General features: G+C 41.0%; 1 protein-coding gene across 1 annotated transcript in view; it reads right to left on the bottom strand.

The window, feature by feature from the left end:
• igdcc3 (immunoglobulin superfamily, DCC subclass, member 3) overlaps positions 1–18,504 on the bottom strand; it is a 94,887-nt gene extending 76,383 nt beyond the window's left edge. The window contains exons 1-2 of the mRNA XM_029721696.1: positions 17,984–18,504; positions 5,382–5,687 (exon numbers count right to left, since the gene is read on the bottom strand). Of these exons, the coding sequence (XP_029577556.1) occupies positions 5,382–5,687; positions 17,984–18,047 (370 nt within the window). The 5' untranslated portion in view covers positions 18,048–18,504. The remainder of the gene's footprint in view (positions 1–5,381; positions 5,688–17,983) is intronic.
• Positions 18,505–19,245: the final 741 nt, after the last annotated feature.

Raw genomic sequence — 19,245 nt, 5'->3', positions numbered from 1 at the left:
TTAAATTATATTATGTGAGCTAATCATAAATATGTAAAATCAAAAAAATCTGAAATCCAGGGTTTATATAGGTCATTGGCTCCATCCAGCAGTGAATCACTCCAGTCCATCACATTCTTTTACTGAAGAATAAAAAACTAAACTAACAAAGGCTCCAACTGGATGATATAAAAAAAACAAGAACTAGGCCCACTGCGTTTGAAGAAGGAAATATGGATTTTGCTTCACGTGATAACAATACCCAGTGTGGATTGTTCAAGCCCCTCATGATGTGTAATGATTCATAGATCAAACTCCATATCTAGCAGGGCATCTGTACGTGCTGCTATCAAAGGGACATTGACTCTGCCCAGAAGCATTTCATGTTTGCGACAGTGCACCCAGGAGCACACAGAGACCTTTACTGACCTTTACTGAGAGGATCATGCCTTAACCACCATTTTCCCAAACAACAATAGACATGACCACGCCACAATGGGCATCATGGGACTTTGGGGCTGTGTATTCCTGAGGAGCCCATGTGTCCGTTCTCTCCTGGGCATTTCCATTGAAAAAGACCCATTAGCACCAACATGTGAAGTTTTTAGGAGCATTTCAAATTGGATGTCAAATGAAAGCTATGAGTCTATATTAATGGAAAAAAAAGGAATAGATACATTTTTCAACAATTTTCCATCTTAAAAATTAGGCATAAGTAATGTATTTGATTTCTGGGTAAACAGATGGAAAAGGGGTCTTAGAAAACATCTACCAGAAAAAGTCTTAAAAGGTATACCTTCTGTAAGTTTACAGTGCCTTGTAATTCCTTTACTAAAAACCCACATATCTTTACACTTTACACTACAGTACAGTACAGTGAAGAAAAGTAGAGTATAGTAGAGTAGAGTATATTCTACTGTACTCTACTGTACAGAACTATACTATACTCTACTTTACTGTACTGTACTTTACTGAACTCTACTATACTGATCTCTACTGTACACAACTGAACTCTACTCTATCCTACTCTACTCTGCTATTATACTGCACTGTACTCTACTGTGCTCCAAACTTGTGAAAACATGAGGAGAATGACATTCATATCCATAATTATGCATTTCTGTGTAGTACAGATCAGGGATCCATGATGTAATTCCGTTACCGTAATTCTGTTACCGGGTGTAAATCCACTTCACTTACTGTAGTTCAATAAACAAAATATATATTTTTTAACTCAATGTGCCCTATCATAGCTGACACCTCATTCTCTCTGCAGACATCTTTTAATCTTCATTCAGAGCAGATATTTAACAGAGTTTTTAGAAAACGTGGCATAAAAACCTGAGGGAGATTTTACCGTAATTCTGTTACCAAAGTTTGCATCTGCACAGTTCTTCCACTAAATTAGTTTTTATGTACATTTTTCAGTGGAAATTGTTAAAAGTAGTCCTTGTGCATAGAGTTGTATAGTTTGTTAAACTTTGTAAAAGCGTAATTCCGTTACCGTGAAATTGCCCAGCTGTTCTTTTTCACTATGATTGCTTCCTCCTGTCCTGAAGCCTGGTGTCCTGCAGGCTCAGATAACCAAGTAAAGATTCATTAAGGAGAAGGCCCTGCACTTAGCTTCTTTTGTCACTCAACAAAGACATCAATTGCCTGAGTCCAGCATCAGCACGCAAAACACACACACACACACACACACACGGTTACTATCATATGGTAGGCATGTCAGGACACAGCGCCTCCCTATTCCCAGCAGGTAAATATCACATGCTTCATTAGAATGGGGCCCTTTCTCAACACACCCTCCTTAGGGGTCAAAGGCCATAATGTCAGAATGTGACCTCCAGACCATCAGTAATCCTTAAGCAAATCAATATGAGTCACAGGGCAGGGGTCATCCATTTAAGTGACCCTGAAAAACAAAAAGGAAGGAAGCCCACAAGAGAAGAGAGCGCACCATTATCTGTTCAAGAGCAGCCAGGGGTGGAAAAAGCCCTACCTCCCGAGGTAATGAGCTTGTACTTGACACACAGAGAAAGAAGCTGTCTGCACATAACATTACATCCTAGTACATCCTGTAATCAGATTGTGGAGCAAATTCAGAGAGATCAGAGAGATCTGTGCTGGCCAGGTGTGGATACATGAGTAGATTCATTGTGTGACACATTCATTGTATCACTGGATATGAAAGGTTGTTTGTAATACCAGCTGTAGACAAGACCTAATATTAGCCATCCCCCTCAGCAGTGAATATTCTAATTGGTCCCAAAATTCTAATTCATCCTGTGTCTTTATTCTGTTCTCCTCATAAATTCCCCTTCTGGTCAATGATTCTATATACAAAGTCAGCAGGGTCAACCACACAATTAACAGAATAAAATGCAAATGTTGGCCAACTCTTTCAAATGATAATAGACTCAAAGCTAATCAGACAGGAACAGATAACTTACATTATAAAGCAATGCATAATGCATACTGGACTAACATTGCTGAAATAAATAATTCCATTATTATACCTGCTATGGGCATGCTCGAGTGGCGCAGCGGTCTAAGGCACTGCATATCAGTACCTGGTTCAAATCCAGGCTGTATCACATCTAGCTGCGATTGAAAGTCCCACAGGGCGGCGCACAATTGGCCCAGGTTTGGCCAGGGTAGGCCGTCTTTGTAAATAAGAATTAGCTCTTAACTGACTTGTCTAGTTAAATAAAGGTCAAATAAATAACAAATATTCCTCAGGTGCTATCAGCAGAGATTTTCATTTCAACCCCCCCTCCGGTTTGACATCCACTCCACTCTCAGACCACTAAATCATAAATAATCATTCATGGAATAGCCAAATCCAGGATTTTCTCTCATGTAAAAGCGGGGAGGTGCTGAAACGGTAACTATGGGCTGACTTTTGAGAGAAAGCCTCCCTAAGGAGGTTTTAAAAGGTTTCTTGTGTCTGGCGGCACCACTGCGTAGGGATGACTTTTTCCCGTGGCCTGCGAGATACAGGGCCCTCCCCGTGACCACTTAGCCACCTCGGTCCCATTGAGCGGCGAGGCCGCATGGACACAACAGCACAGCAGTGAGCTGTCTCCTTCCTGGCCTGTGTTACACACAGGGCAGGACTCTAAGCCCTCTGCCAGCCTTTGTCTGTCAGTGTGTAACTCGACGCAGCACAGAAGAGCTTTCAGAAACGCTTAACTGTACAGTATCACAAAGGTGCTGCTTTGATTACTCCCCATGACCTCTGGTTTGAGTGGATGCCTGTGCATTAGAGTTACTATATTGTAGGCGTGTGTGTGTGTGTGTGTGTGTGTGTGTGTGTGTGTGTGTGTGTCTGTGTGTGTGTGTGTGTGTGTGTGTGTGTGTGCGTGCGTGTGTGTAAACACAAAGGTTTTCTTTAAAGAATACTGCACATTCAATTTACCCATTGTTCTCCAGTGTAAGTCACTGACATATGCCGTTTTTCTTTCTTCCACAGAAACACATGGGTTTGTCTATTGTTCTCCAGCACTGCACAGCTATGGAGCACTGGAGCACTGGAGCACACCACATCCTTATTAACAAACATATGAACGTACAGAGTTCAATACAAAGGATCTTCTATTAGCCGTTAAAGGACAAAGGCTGCTGCACAAGCTTGGAGACCACATGAATTACTGTGGCTGCCTTACTTAAGACACCACCAATCCTCTGCTCTACGGTCACTTCACTGTTCAGTTACAACGACCCGAAGCCTCATGAAGCAAGAAGACCTTCTGAAAATAACAAGCGCCACATAGCATAACACATTCCCTTTGAGACTAAGTCAGTGGAGGCTGCTGAGGGGAGGACGGCTCATAATAATGGCTGGAATGGAGTCAACGAACTGGTATCAAACACATCAAAAACATGTTTACCATGTGGTTGATACCACTCCGCTGACTCCATACCAGCCATTATCATGAGCCGTCCTCCCCCCAGCAGCCTCCCCTGGAATAACTCCACCGTGTAAACTGTCTATGTGTTTAAATGACCATCTCCACTATGTTTTCTTCCGTTTCCAGTCAAGTCAAGCACAGCCTTGACAACGCAATAGCCGTGTGTTTACAGTGTAATCTACACATACACTGTGCAGTGTACATAGCCACAGTATCAGAATGAGAAACGCCATGGCAGGAAGAAGAGACAAGGCAGTGTCCAGGACAGTGCTGTTCTACATCTCTCTCCAAACATTTACATTTTACATTTTTTTTACATTTTAGTCATTTGGCAGACGCTCTTATCCAGAGCGACTTACAGTAGTGAATGCATACATTTCATACATTTTTTTTTTTTTTCCTGTGCTGGCCCCCCGTGGGAATCAAACCCACAACCCTGGTGTTGCAAACACCATGCTCTACCAACTGAGCTACAGGGAAGGCAACAGCCACATGGTCAAACACAGCAGAGGGCTCGAGGACAGGGGGATGGCTTTTATTCACCGAGGGATACACACATGGAGACGGTGATAGAGAGAGAGAGGGGGAGAGAAATGGAACAGGGAGAGAAAAAAGAGAGAAAGAGAGAGAGAGAGAAGGATAGAGTTCAATAGAGACTGCTCTGAGAGACTGTCTGAACCAAACAGCCACATTTTCTCTCCACCAAAGAGACAGATTGTAAGTATGTTATCACTGTGCCATGGTTCCAATGCTTAGCACTTGACGTGGAACTCAAGTGAATCCAAAAAAGAGCTTTGTGGCTAGAGCGGAGCGCAGAAAATTGATCTTGGTGCCAGCAACCAGCGAGAGGGCCATCAGCAACACATTGAGATTACAGCAGGCACAACAACGCAGTGTGAACGCCAAGTATGAAGGCTTGCTAATAGTAAATTCCAGAGAAGAGCACAGATTAAGTATGAAATATTACTAGGGACATGCAACATTACACGAAGGGAGGGCAAAATCCAAAATGCTAATGTACCTTTGGAAATAAGGCTTCTTTGTCAAACCATCACATCCCTGGCTCCCTAAGTCGCTCATACTGGGCTGATCCAAACATAACGTGGCTCCAACATTAAAGCTTGGTAAATACAGTAGCCCGCTGGTTCCTCTGGCTGTACGGCCACGTATCCAGCAGCGGTCGGCTACATGAGAGACATACTGTAGACAAGGGTTGACAAACCCAACGGCAGATTTCGCCACCTTCCAACAATAGTGACGGCAAAAAGTTCAGCAGATTTAAACTTAAACCTACATATTATTGAGTTATTGTATGCATAATTGTATTCATTAAGTCATACTTGCTAGCAATCAACAAATACCTCTCCTATTACCAATGTTGGTAATATGTTGGGGATTGCTAATTATGCTTTTCAATAACATTGTAATAACATGGTACTACCATGGCAGTGATAACCCCCGTAACAAGGTTATTAAAGGAACACTTACTGGCAGCCTGCACCCTGGCCCTGCGGCTCACCACCAGACCAAAGGAGTTCTGGCCCACGCACTCATAATCCCCTTCATCGGTTGAGCCGTCAGACTTGGTCCTCTGGAAGCGTCCAATCAGCAGAGTGCCGTTGTGGAACATGGTGTAGTATTGGTCATCCACCAGGAGGATGCCGTTCCTCCTCCACTGCGTGGTGATTGGTGGGATACCGTCCACCTGACAGTGCAGCATGAGGGGCTGCTCCTGCACCGCGATGATGTCACTGGGCTCCAGGGTGAAGGAGAGCTCTGCTCCCGATGTCACACCTACACAAATAGCAGAGAAATACACACGTTACACCTACACAGCTACACAGAAAATACACACAGCGCTCATGAGCAAACAGCCTTAGCCAGCTAGGTTAGAGTTTGGTCTCAAGAGAATTCATTCACACTCACTAGCAAGAACATGCTTTCCAGCAGAGTGAAAATGAACTATCCACACCTACAAGCACAAGAGAATAGACTGCCAGGTGAACGTAGAAGGAACAGACTGGTCAATCCTTTAAACACAAAGAAACCATGGAGTTATGGTGACAGATATTGATGTGTGCTATAGAATAAAAAAGCACAATAACTGTACACTGTCTGATTACTGTGCATGCTACTGTCTGCCAGCTTCCAGTCCCATAATAAACCACCTTGATGTGTTGCTGACAATCCACCTACCTACTGCCTTTGAGACATGATGCACTCAATACCGTCTCGTTCTGCCATCATATCAAACAGCACACATTGCTGGCTAGTGATGGAGGAAACAGAAAAAGCACTCAATTGTCATACTTGTGTAAAAGTAAAGATACCTTAAAAGAAAATGACTCAAGTAAAAGTGAAAGTCACCCAGTGAAATACTACTCAAGTCAAAGTAGAGTATTTGGTTTATATTTTAGTATCAAAAGTAAAGGTAAAATTGTAACTTGTATAGCGGCACAATTTAATTGAAATGATTTATTTACAGCTAGCCAGGGGAACACTCCAACACTCAGACATCATTTACAAATGAAGCATATGTGTTTAGTGAGTCCGCTAGATCAGAGGCAGTAGGGAAGAGCAGGGATGTTCTCTTGATAAGTGTGTGAATTGTACCAATTTCCTGTCGTGCTAAGCATTCAAAATGTAACAAGTACTTTTGGGTGTCAGAGAAAATGTATGAAATAAAAAGTACATTATTTTCAACAGGAATGTAGTGAAGTATAAGTAAAAGTTTTCCAAAAATTAAATAGTAAAGTACAGATACCCCCCCAAGAAATTACTTAAGTAGTATTTTAAAGTATTTTTACTTAAGTACTTTACACCACTGCATATCAGGATATTATTTTTGCTGATATATCGTATCGTTAGACAATATCGCAATATTATTTTTGTGCTAGTTGGCTGTACTTGCACCAAAACTCCAGTATTTGTCCTTCAAAGCTAGTTCTCCATCATTTTTTTTAAAATAGGGAGACAATTTGTTTTCAGCACTTTTATTTCCATGACTGATCCAAACTTGTTTTCTCATAGCTCTCTCTTGTCCCTCTGCAGCAGACATATGATGAGCAATATGTTTGGAACATCAAATCGCAATAAAATCACAGTATCTAATCCCAATAGATATCAAGATAATCGTGGGAATCACAATACATATTGTATCGGCACATAAGTATTATGACAACATCGTATTGTGAGGTCCCTGGCAATTCCCAGCCATATTGCTGGGCCACTTTGATGTTTCCTTACTCTGTAATCACCTGCAGGGTCAATCATCAACACCAAGAGCAAGGTGATAGCGATTATGTGATTGTCACTTTGAAATCTGCTTCTTCTGCCAGGGATAAAATGTAATTCAGAAGGTGTTTGTAGGCTGTTAAGGCCCTGAAGGCCGCTGGCACAGAGAGGCTGTAATAAACATTAATTTAGGTCAGTAACTCAAACGACTGCATTTTGAATGGCTTGAATACAGATTTGCTCAGATCAATAGTGGAATGCAACAGAGAAGGTTTCGAATTGTCTGCTTTTCAGAGACACGAGTATTACCTTTTGAGGGCAGATAGAAAAAGAAGCTAAAGATTATGGCCAAGGTCACTGGGGACTGTCGTGTTTTCATCTTTTTATCTGCTGCACTCCTTTCATCTTTGCCTTACAGTAACATAACTGGAAGACTCTTTCCTCTTCCCTTGACCTGGTGACATATGAGAGAGAGAGAGAGAGAGAGAGAGAGAGGGAGAGAGAGAGAGAGAGAGAGAGAGAGAGAGAGAGAGAGAGAGAGAGAGAGAGAGAGAGAGAGCTGATTGAGGACTCTCCATCTAGTGTCCATCTATCTACACTGAACAAAAATATAAATGCAACATGAAAAGTGTTGGTCCCATGAGCTGGTTCCTGAAATAAAATACATTTTCCATATGTACAAAGTGCATATTTCTCTAAAATTTTGTGCACAAATTTGTTTACATCCCTGTTTAAATCTTATATTTCACCTTTATTTAACCAGGTAGGCCAGTTGAGAACAAGTTCTCATTTACAACTGCGACCTGGTCAAGATAAAGCAAAGCAGTGCGACAAAAACAACAACACAGAGTTACACATGGTATAAACAAATGTACAGTCAAAAAATAACACAATATAAAAATCTATATATAGTGTGTGCAAATGTAGTAAGATTAGGGAGGTAAGGCAATAAATAGGCCATAGTGGCGAAATAATTACAATTTAGCATTAACACTGGAGTGATAGATGTGCAGATGATGATGTGCAGGTAGAGATACTGGGGTGCAAAAGAGCAACAAAAATAAATAACAATATGGGGATGAGGTAGTTGGGTGGGCTATTTACAGATGGGCTGTGTATGGGTGCAATGATCGGTAAGCTGCTCTGACAGACGATGTTTAAAGTTAGTGAGGGAGATATGAGTCTCAAGCTTCAGTGATTTTTGCAATTCATTACATTCATTGGCAGCAGAGAACTGGAAGGAAAGGTGGCCAAACGGGGTGTTGGCTTTGGGGATGACCAGTGAAATATACCTGCTGGAGCGTGTGCTACGGGTGGGTGCTGCTATGGTGACCAGTGAGCTGAGATAAGGCGGGGCTTTTTCTAGCAAAGACTTATAGATGACCTGGAGCCAGTGGGTTGGAGCCGTCCACCTGACAGGTGAGGCATATCAAGAAGCTGAGATCCTGAGGCCCATTAGAGGGCCATTTTTTAAAGGTATCTAGATGCATAGCTGTATTCCCAGTCGTGTGAAATCCATAAATTAGGGCTTAATGACTCTATTTCAATTGACTGATTTCTTCATATGAACTGTAACTCAGTCAAATCTGTGAAATTGTTGCATGTCGCGTTTCTATTTTTGCTTAGTATATTTCCATCTAGTGTCAGTGAAGGTCTCTGTGTGTGAGTTTGTGCAGTGTATGTGGTCTGAGACAGAGAGCACAGGGCAGTGTAAATAAGGAAACTATCCTTGTCATTCTTCTCACACCTCTCTCTGATCAGCTCAGCCAGAGCCAGAGAGCAGGGTTAAATGATTACCTGGTCATGATAAAGTCTTACACAACAAGAACGGAGCAGACACACACACACACACACACACACACACACAGGCGCACACAATAATTCACACTTGCAAGCTCGTATTACACACACACCCACACACATACTTCCCTTCTGTGACTTATTACCGAGGTACTGATTAATTCATTAATATCAATAGTTATGCTTGGCGATGATACCAGAGCGAGGTCTTTAGTGTCTGTGGTTCTGAGAGGGAACAGAAGGAGAGAGAACAATAAATAAAGGATGTAAACAAGCTGACCTGACTTGGCGTCATAAAAGTAAAGCTTAGCGGACTCTCCTGCACCTCCGTGCTCTCAGTATCAGGTTTCAGCTGCTGAAGGACTAAGCACTAACAGTCCCTGCCTCGGACCCAGGAATCTGGGCAGCACAGGGGTCAGCAGAGAGGACCTCCGGCGTCATCCCTCAAATTCCAGCCCAGGGATACGCCCCTTTAGGTGCAGACAAGGAATTCATTGACATGCTCTCCTTTCTAACCGTTTCCCTCCCGCTCTCTCTGCGAGGTAGGTAAAGCTGCTATGAGACCAAAGAGACATCAGTGCTACCGTCTCTGAAAAACAAGGGGGTGGTGAAATATTTAACCCCTCGCTGGCCGTGCTGCCTGCACAGGGCTCTCTGCTCCGCTGCCCCAACAAAGCCTGAGCGTTCAGCACACACAGGAAGCCAGCGCAGTCAGCACAGCTACCAGTACATGAACAGCAAACAAAGAGCACGCGGGTACAGAGGCAATCAGTCACGCTTCCTGTCATGGGCAAAACAATGATGGAAGCTAAAACACCCATTATACACTAAAATGCTTCTGGACACAAATAAAGCATTAGATGATACAAAAGTGTTACATATTACATTTTCTTAGGAGACAGAGGGCTCTGTTTCTGCCCTCTGGATATAGAAGGGATGTTCATGTCACGCTTTCAAAACTGTTACAGGGCATTAATAGATGTTATCCAGCATCAGAAACCCAGATAAAATCTCAATGCAAGTAGTGTTTCGTCACCCGTAGTAACATCAACAAACTGACTCTGTGTTATTATCATGTCAGTATTTCACAGCGATGAGCCATTCATGAACGCATTGCAGTGTGTCCTTTTAAGCTGAACAGGAAGCTGATGAATTCAATGAATTTGTTGGTTTTTAAATGAATAAAGCATGGAGAGAGAGCAGGGTCCTGCAGGTTTTCAAATGATAGTTTTGACTGATTGGCTCATCAATGTCATCAGATAGACTCGGAGGTCTGTGGACTCTCACAGAGCACTGATGACTGCCTCCAAGACATTAAAAATGAATGTCCACATGGAACATGCATGACTGGTTCCAACACTGTCTTTGGAAAAAATGGAGAAGGGGAGAGGTATAATAACAGATGGCAAGAAAAGAGAGAGAGGGGAGAGAGAGAAACAGAGAGAGATGGACAGCATTACCAGCACATGGCCACAGCAGAAGCACTGAGCACCTAGCTAAGCTATAGAGGGGTCAGGGTTATGGATGAGGAGGGGAGGGATGGCTGGCCATGTGTGTGTTGTGTGCTGTGCTGCTGGGTGCAGTGCTGCGTGGAACAGGAGAACAGAGGCCAGCACAGCTGTAGATGCCAGAGGTCAGAGCAGAGACACACTGTCAAAGAGACAGAGAAAGAGGCACACACAGTCAGGCAGACCCCTCCCCTTAATGCTCCCTTTAACAAGGGAAAGGGCACCCTGGGGTTTAGGATTACCACCGTGGGAGACCAGAAGCCTGCCAGGCTGAGAGAGACTAGTGGTGGCTAAGTGTGGCTCGCGCTCAGGCTTACTACTGGTATTCAATTAAACCCACCGTGCTACTGTACGAAGGACTGGAGGGAGGGAGGCATCCACAGCCTCACAGCCAAACTGCTGCAGTTGGCTAAATAATAACCAAGCTCTTATCAACATGGTTAGAAATGAAGCGGTCAAAGCTGCATCACGTTTATGTGCAAAAACACATAAAAAGCTTGGTTTAATCAATCACAGAGAGTGAGCATCCTGAACACTGCAGAACAATGCATACTTAATGCTCCCATAATTTCCTTCTCAGTAAAAAGCACTCCTGGGTAATTTGTCCCTTGTCACATGAGGCACTTCAATTTCAGCAGCCACTGCTGTTGTTGTCTAATCAGACCCATACAGTCACAGATCTGGATCAGATCATTACAATGCAATCAAGAGGCAGGTCTCAATTTCAGATGTACAAAAAAACATAGACTTTTTAAAAAAACTCTAATTATCTCACACAATAACAGTACATTATGAGGGTAAACGTGTTAAGCGTTTAAATAGCAATATTGTATCGGGAGCCACCCATCTAGTCATCCCTCACACTGTTTAGATATCAGAAGCAGGGCCTTATCTTTGTCTCATCACTTTCTCCACTCTTTTATTTCACCTTCTCAGTGAAATCGCAAGGCTCTCTCATCCACCTCTTCCTCAGTTTCAATGCCAAGTCTACTCAACCCTGTAGGCTACCATCCATTGCCAACTCGTCCATGATACAGGCAACATCTTGGTGTAATTTTGTATACCTTATAGTGTGCTCTAAAATATGGAGTATGTCTAGATTCTAAAAACATTCATTTATTCAACATTCAAAATATTAACACCTCAAAAGTGCCCTCTTTGATGTTGTTCAATTTAAGACATTGTTTGGAACAATACATCAAATTTCCAGAGTGGGCTCTATGCTAATTTTTAAGTTATGAGCACCACCAACACAGTGAATGGGAAAATGGATTCAAAGGGAACTCTCTCTACTGGTGATTTGCTGAATGTACAATCCTAAAGGAGGGCTGTGATTGGTTAATGACCTATAATGTCAATTTCTCATATTATAATATGTCTTATCTTCAAAAGTACCAGAGCCCACTCTGGAAATATGTTTGAAATGTTTGAAAAGTATATTGCTCCAAACAATATGTCTAAAATAAGCTAAATTAAAATGGGTAATTTTTTATGTTGAATAAATTAATGTGAAAATGTGTTTTTCAGATTCTAGTCATTCTCTATATTTCAAAGCAAACTATAAGAAGTGACCACAAGATGTTGTCTGTATCATGTACGGTTCACAGATCATAGGGTCTTACAGGCATATACAGGTCTAAAAAGGGCCTAAAATGGCCACTTTCATTATGATTTTCTCAAAAATGGTTTGTGATACAAATGTAAGAAGCATGTCAAACATCCTTCCTACCAATTAAGTTTCTACGTAAGAATTGTCAGAACAATCTGAGATACAAAAACACTTTTGGGGGCTATCCTTGCATGGAATCACCCAAATCATTTTTGGGGGTCAATCATACATGTATTTAATTATTTTTGGAAAGGGCACACAGAGCTTGTTTTGCCACTTATAGATGTCCCCCAGTGTTTGTTATGAAGTTGACATGTTAATGAAGGAAAGTCACCCAGTAAAATACTACTTGAGTAAAAGTCAACGTTTTTGGTTTTAAATATACTTAAGTATCTAAAGTAAATATAATGGCTAAAATATACTTAAGTATCTAAAGTAAATATAATGGCTAAAATATACTTAAGTATCAAAAGTAAAGTATAAATAATTTCAAATTCCTTATATTAAGCAAACCAGATGGCACCATTCTTTTTTGGGGGGTGGGGGTAGCAGGGGCACACTCCAAGTTCTCTTGAGAAGTGTGTAATTGGACCATTTTCTTGTCCTGCTAAGCATTCAAAATGTAACAGGTACTTTTGGGTTTCAGGGAAAACGTAGCGAGTAAAAAGTACATGATTTTCTTTAGGAATGTAGTGAAATAAAAGTATGATATATAAATAGTAAATAGTAAAGTAAAGTGCAGATACCCCGCCAAAATACTTTAGTAGTACTTTAAATGATTTTTACTTAAATATTTTACACCACTTGTAGGCAGAATAGGCACATGTACAGGTAACTGCCAAAATAATGGAAACACTTAAGTAAACGAGGGATACAAAGTATTTTGGAAGAAAGAAAGCAGGTGTTTTCACACAGGTGTGGTTCCTGAGTTAATTAAGCTATTAACATCCCATCATGCTTACAGGCTGACCACACCGTTCGCATCGCGTGCATGAGCGTTGCAAAATAAATTTAGAAATCTATGTTATTAAATTATTGCACCCAGACTGCTCGCGTGCGTCAACGAGCGTCTGCATTGCCAAAGGCTAAAATATAAGTATTTTCTATTTCTGACGCAGATCACGCTGCAAGTCCTGCCTCTACCATCTCCTCATTGGTTTATAATAGCAGGTACCCACGTGCCATCTCCTCATTGGTTATACCCACGTGGGTGATTGAGAGATGAACTGTGTTGCCGGTCGGTGTAGTAATACTATGAAAGTTTAGATGCCAATCACCATATAAGTTCAAAGATGAAAAAGCCTGGAAGGAGAGATGACTAGAAACGATTCGGTTGACCGTTTTATGTGTAGATTAATTGTCGGAGTAGAGGACCTTGTGCATTTCAGGTAAAATAACAACTCAATGTTTATATCCCAGGACAAATTAGCTAGCAACAGCAAGCTAGCTAAATAGGACAAATTAGCTAGCAAGTGCAAGCTAACTAGCTAAATTGCCATAAATGTTTAATGCTTTTCGACCTGTCCCCAAATTAATATCATTGGTTCAGAGTTTGTTTTGATATTTTAACCTGCATGTCGTGATCGCGTTTGGTGTAGGGGGACAAAATAAATGTATGCACGATGGCGCGCGCGCGCAGCCGGTTTGGGTTCCGTGTTAGGGTCATGAAGAATGGTGTCACATCCCTCCAATAGAGTTCCAAACACTAGTAGAATCTACGCCAAGTTGAATTGAATCTGTTCTGGCTCGTGGTGGCCAAACAGTCTTTTAAGACACTTTATGTTGGTGTTTCCTTTATTTTGGCAGTTACCTATATATTGCTTCATTTACATATTTTAATACAATATTTCAGAAAATGTGTAATAATAATAATCTCATATTTGTGTCTACATTCAACTCGTAATTGTCACGTCCTGACCAGTAATAGGGGTTATTTGTATTGTAGTTTGGTCAGGACGTGGCAGAGGGTATTTGTTTTATTGTGGTTCGGTGTGGTGGTTTGCTTAGAAGGGTGTTTGATTTATTATTTCCGGGTTTTGGGTTATGTTCTCTCTCTAGTTTAGTATTTCTATGTTAGGTAATTGGGTGTTGGACTCTCAATTGGAGGCAGGTGTTTGTAGTTGCCTTTGATTGAGAGTCCTATATATAGGTATGTGTTTCGTGGGAGATTGTTCTGTGTATAGCCTTGTGCCTTACCAGACTGTTATTCGTCATTGTGTTTTGTGTACGTGTTTATTTTGGTTTCCCTTCTTTTCCTTAATAAAGAAGATGCGTACATACGATCTCGCTGCGTATTGGTCCGACAATGATTTCTCTTTATCTTCTGACGAAGAAGAATGTGACAGTAATGGACATTTTGATATACGTATACATAGGTTTCAAAAATACTGTATTCGGTGTGGTGCCTGGCCTTAGCCTATGCAGTATACTACTGTATTAAGGCTACCTATAATTATGTAGTTCTAAAGTAGTATGGCTTCTGTTGACAAAAATGTATCATGCTAGACTTCGATCAAGAAATTAGACTCTGTTTCAGACTTTGTTTTTCCTAATAATGGAAATAACAATAAAATTATAGTTTTTGTGTTCAGCCTAGTCCTTCCTTCGAAATGGCTATCCATGTTTTGACCTAATCCTTACAACCTCACAGACTATCTCCGACAGCAGCCAATCAGACTCTGTAACATCCATAACTGTAATTCTACGGTCTAAAGTAAAAAGCTATTTTTATAGCACTTTGCCGTGGCAGATCAAAACATTATCTTTATTTCTAGGGTAGACCCTGTAAGTAAAGACTATGTTTGTATACCTATCCACAGGCATCTACCCATGTCAATTATGAATCAATGACATTCCTTTTTCTCCTCATACCATAAACACACAGACACGGACACACACACACACACACACACACACACACACACACACACACACACACACACACACACACACACACACACACACACACACACACAGCTGCAACAGGGTGCCCTTTGCCTTTCAATTATCTAAGCAATAAACTGACCCACAGACTAAATCACACCAGGAAGATGATATTGACAAGAAATGTGCACTAACAATGGTCCCACTATAAGCTCTAAGAAAATGTACATTTCATACATCTAAAAGGTAGTCCGGCGGTCTGACATGTGTCCATAACATTGTCAACACATGGTCATTCCCTATGGGATAGGTGAGGTCTCTGTGTAGACTACTCATCAGTATCCTTCACCAAACAAACATAGAATAACAGTTGTGTGTACAGGCTATCAAATTATATTGACAGGGTCTAAGATGAAGCTCACAAGAATAACACAAGTAAACAACAACAGCATCCTCATAGTGAATGTGACTAACAAAATCATTTGTTTCACGATTCAAATCCAAACAACCAATAAGAAAGATTTATGCTAATCGGGAGACGTTGCTGTTGCTCAGCCAATACGATTTTTTGTTGTTGCTGTTGTTACTGTTGCTATTTGTCTTTATTTTGAACAAACATCTAACAGTGCACACCTCTCTGGTCATACCTTGCAGAATGAAAACAAAAAACGGACTGTTCTATTCAGGCTTCACTACAGCTTCTAACCATACACCTTACCTCAGTGGTTCTGTGGTCTTCCTCATATAGACTGAAACTTTAAACGGCACAAAAAATGATTCAATCTTTGCAGGATTAGTGAAACAAATCAATTGAAACTATTTCATTTCTCTTAGATGTGGCGGCTAGAATACATCACAACAACTCCCTTATAAGTCACTCACTAGCGACACACAAAGAACTCAAAGGCCTCAAATAAAAAATGTATGCATTTGCATAGCCTGGTTCCTCTCTAGGGTTCTTCATAGGTTTTGGCCTTTCTAGGGAGTTTTTCCTAGCCACCGTGCTTCTACACCTGCATTGCTTGCTGTTTGGGGTTTTAGGCTGGGTTTCTGTACAGCATCAGATATCAGCTGATGTAAGAAGGGCTATATAAATAAATGTGATTTGATTTGATGTTTACTCCTTCACTCCTCCTTCCCTACTCCTTCACTCCTCCTTCCTTACTCCGTCTCTCCTCCTTCCTTACTCCTCCTCTCCTCCTTCCTTATTCCTTCACTCCTCCTTCCTTACTCCTTCACTCCTCCTTCCTTACTCCTTCACTCCTCCTTCCTTACTCCTTCACTCCTCCTTCCTTACTCCTTCACCCCTCCTTCCTTACTCCTTCACTCCTCCTTCCTTACTACTTCACCCCTCCTTCCTTACTCCTTCACTCCTCCTTCCTTACTCCTTCACCCCTCCTTCCTTACTCCTTCACTCCTCCTTCCTTACTACTTCACCCCTCCTTCCTTACTCCTTCACTCCTCCTTCCTTACTCCTTCACTCCTCCTTCCTTACTCCTTCACTCCTCCTTCCTTACTCCTTCACTCCTCCTTCCTTACTCCTTCACTCCTCCTTCCTTACTCCTTCACTCCTCCTTTCTCACCCTCCATACTACTGCTCCAGCCTTTACTGGAAATGTTATTACATGGGTGGTGGGCTTCTGTGGGTCTCTATGGCATGATGCTCATCATAAAAGCATCCCTCTATCCGGGTTACATGCTGTGAAATGGGGCCTCGCATTGAGGGACTAAAAACTGTCAATCATACTGAACAAAGGAGCCAAGAACATTTTAAAAAGAAGTTCATCTGTATAAATATTCTCCTCAGCGGGCAATAACTGCTGTCTTTTTCATTCATTCTCACAGCAATAAATTGACTACACAAAGACTAGCTCAATTAAAGCTATCTCCCCCTATGACAGATGATAAGCGCAGCAGTGCTCAGTGCTCTGATAAAAAAGGCTAATATGCTCTATACAGACAAGTGGCAGAACATATTGGGAATTCATAATTTAAAAAAAGTAATAACATTCCATAAATGCATAAAAGGCTGGTTTGAGTGCATCAATGGTAAGGATTCATAGTGACCACAGCCAAGAAAGAAAGGAAGGAGATACTAGTCTTTCAGAGTGTATTTGGCACAAATCAACACAACAGGACACACACACACACACACACACACACACACACACACACACCTAAGAACCACATGGTCCATAATGGGTATAAACAATTATCATTCTTATTTTTAACACATTCAATTAATAGGATAGCCTACTTAAACATCATAAAATCAAAATCATCTCATAACCTATTGTTGTTATTATTATTATTGTTAGGCCTATTATTAGGCTATTATTATTATCAATATCATCATAATTATGATCATTATTAGCCTATCACTTTTTCTTGGTTCGAGTCGTAGGCTACAATGGTAGGAGCCTATCATCATCATCATCATCATCATCTACCTATATCATTTTCCGGGTGTGTGGTTATTATACAATTATGCAACAGACCCTATGTGGGTTAACCTATGTGGTTTCTAGGACGAAGGATGCTGCACGTGGTTACATACAATAAAACCAAAGGGCGCATGGATTCAATATTCATTTTTTAAGCAACATCCATGTTGTTATATAGGATAATATGATAATATTTTCAAAGAGTGTCAAACAAGTTCGTGCCAGCTACACATCACCACCTACTCAAGTGTGAGACCCTTGATATACAAATATCGGTTTCTAAATTACATTGGCACACATTCACAAACACACCAATATAATAAACACGCTGCATGGAACTGAATTCCCCAAAAGAAGATGAACGTTCAAGGAATAAACGCAAGAGAATAATATGGTCAAGTTCACGGCCAGCAGAGATGGTCAGTGCTTCTATAGTTTCGTTCAACCATGTCTGCAGCGGAGACGGTATAGAAATATATAGGGCTAGATATTATGCACTATCTTTGGTCTGCAGCACCAGCTTCTGATAGGTGGAAAAGGCGGTTCCGTTCCAAAAAGGTGTTATCCTGCAGAGGTAGTAGTAGCCTAGAAAGGATATCAATAAACACTTACCGACTAAAGCGTTGAGGAGTAATCCAAAAATGCATGGAACAAGGCAGAGCCTTCTGGTAGCCATTTAATCACTTTGAAATATATTACGATACTTGAAAAAACAACGTGAGGCGATCAGAATAAAACAGACATACGGCTAGCTCTTCATGTTCCGAGCTACAACAATTGGTGGCTCGCAGGGGTAGAACTTGCTTGCGCCATTTTGCACATCTATCAGGAATCTGTCAGCATCTCGTGCTCTCTCCTCTATTCCTCTGTATCCCAGAGCCGCTGCCTCACACACATATCCACGTTGTAGCTTTTACCACGAACTACACTTCTCTTCCATCTGTCTCCCCTCCTCCCTCTACTGCATTCGCTAATTCTTTTTTTTTTAGGAGTCTACTCTGGGAACAAAAGCGACCAGACCTCTGCACTCACAAGGCATATAGTAAAGCCACTATTAAGCTATGTTTAGTTTGCAAGTGGATCTATGTTTTAAAAAAAGATTATACAATAATTTGTACCATTAGAGTACTGTATCCAAATAATTGATTCCCATCGTTATAGGCTAAGCCAAATGTATAAACGTTTGCTTGTTGTAGCCTAACATTAATTTCATGATTTCTAATGTGTAGCTTAGGCCTATAATGATACTTTAATTCAAATCATAATACTTAATGTTATGAATAATATTCGAACAATGCTGTTATCTGTTGAGTGTTATTACTAGTATTATGAAATATAATGATACATCATGTTAGTCAAAGGACAAATAACTGAAATATAATTTTTGGAGAAGGTGTTCAAATGTGAAATGAAAACATGATTTTTGTTGAAGGTGTTAAAATGTGAAATGAAAACAACAATGGCAAAGTGCGCTCACAAATCATCCCTTATGCTGCTCGACATTTCAGTGATTTATTGTCCATCAATTATTCTGGACCACTTTCGGATCACATCGTTGAAAAAAAAGCTGTAACATGGTCGACCAAGAGAAGAAGAGTGACATCTAACGGTGAGGAACATTATTGCAGTTTATCCGCAGAGCGTCACCAGGTGGAATTCCCCAATAGAAGCGACGTTATAGCGTAGTTGCCGCCTCTGTTCAGCTATTAGGCGATATATTCCACACCTTGCTACTCCTGTCATTTGGCTAATTCTCTCTATGTCCATTCAGAAAGTTTCCTTAAGAGAGGTACAAATAATACTTAACTGAAATGAGCATAACAAAATTGTAAAAATGTAAGCAAGTCATGATGATCTGCATGTGCGAGGAATGA

This window comes from Salmo trutta, chromosome 29 (genome assembly GCF_901001165.1).
Source record: "Salmo trutta chromosome 29, fSalTru1.1, whole genome shotgun sequence".
Classification (NCBI taxonomy): Eukaryota; Metazoa; Chordata; class Actinopteri; order Salmoniformes; family Salmonidae; genus Salmo; species Salmo trutta.
The sequence above is the reverse complement of the archived record's forward strand: the minus strand, read 5'-3'. Positions and strand labels throughout refer to the sequence as shown.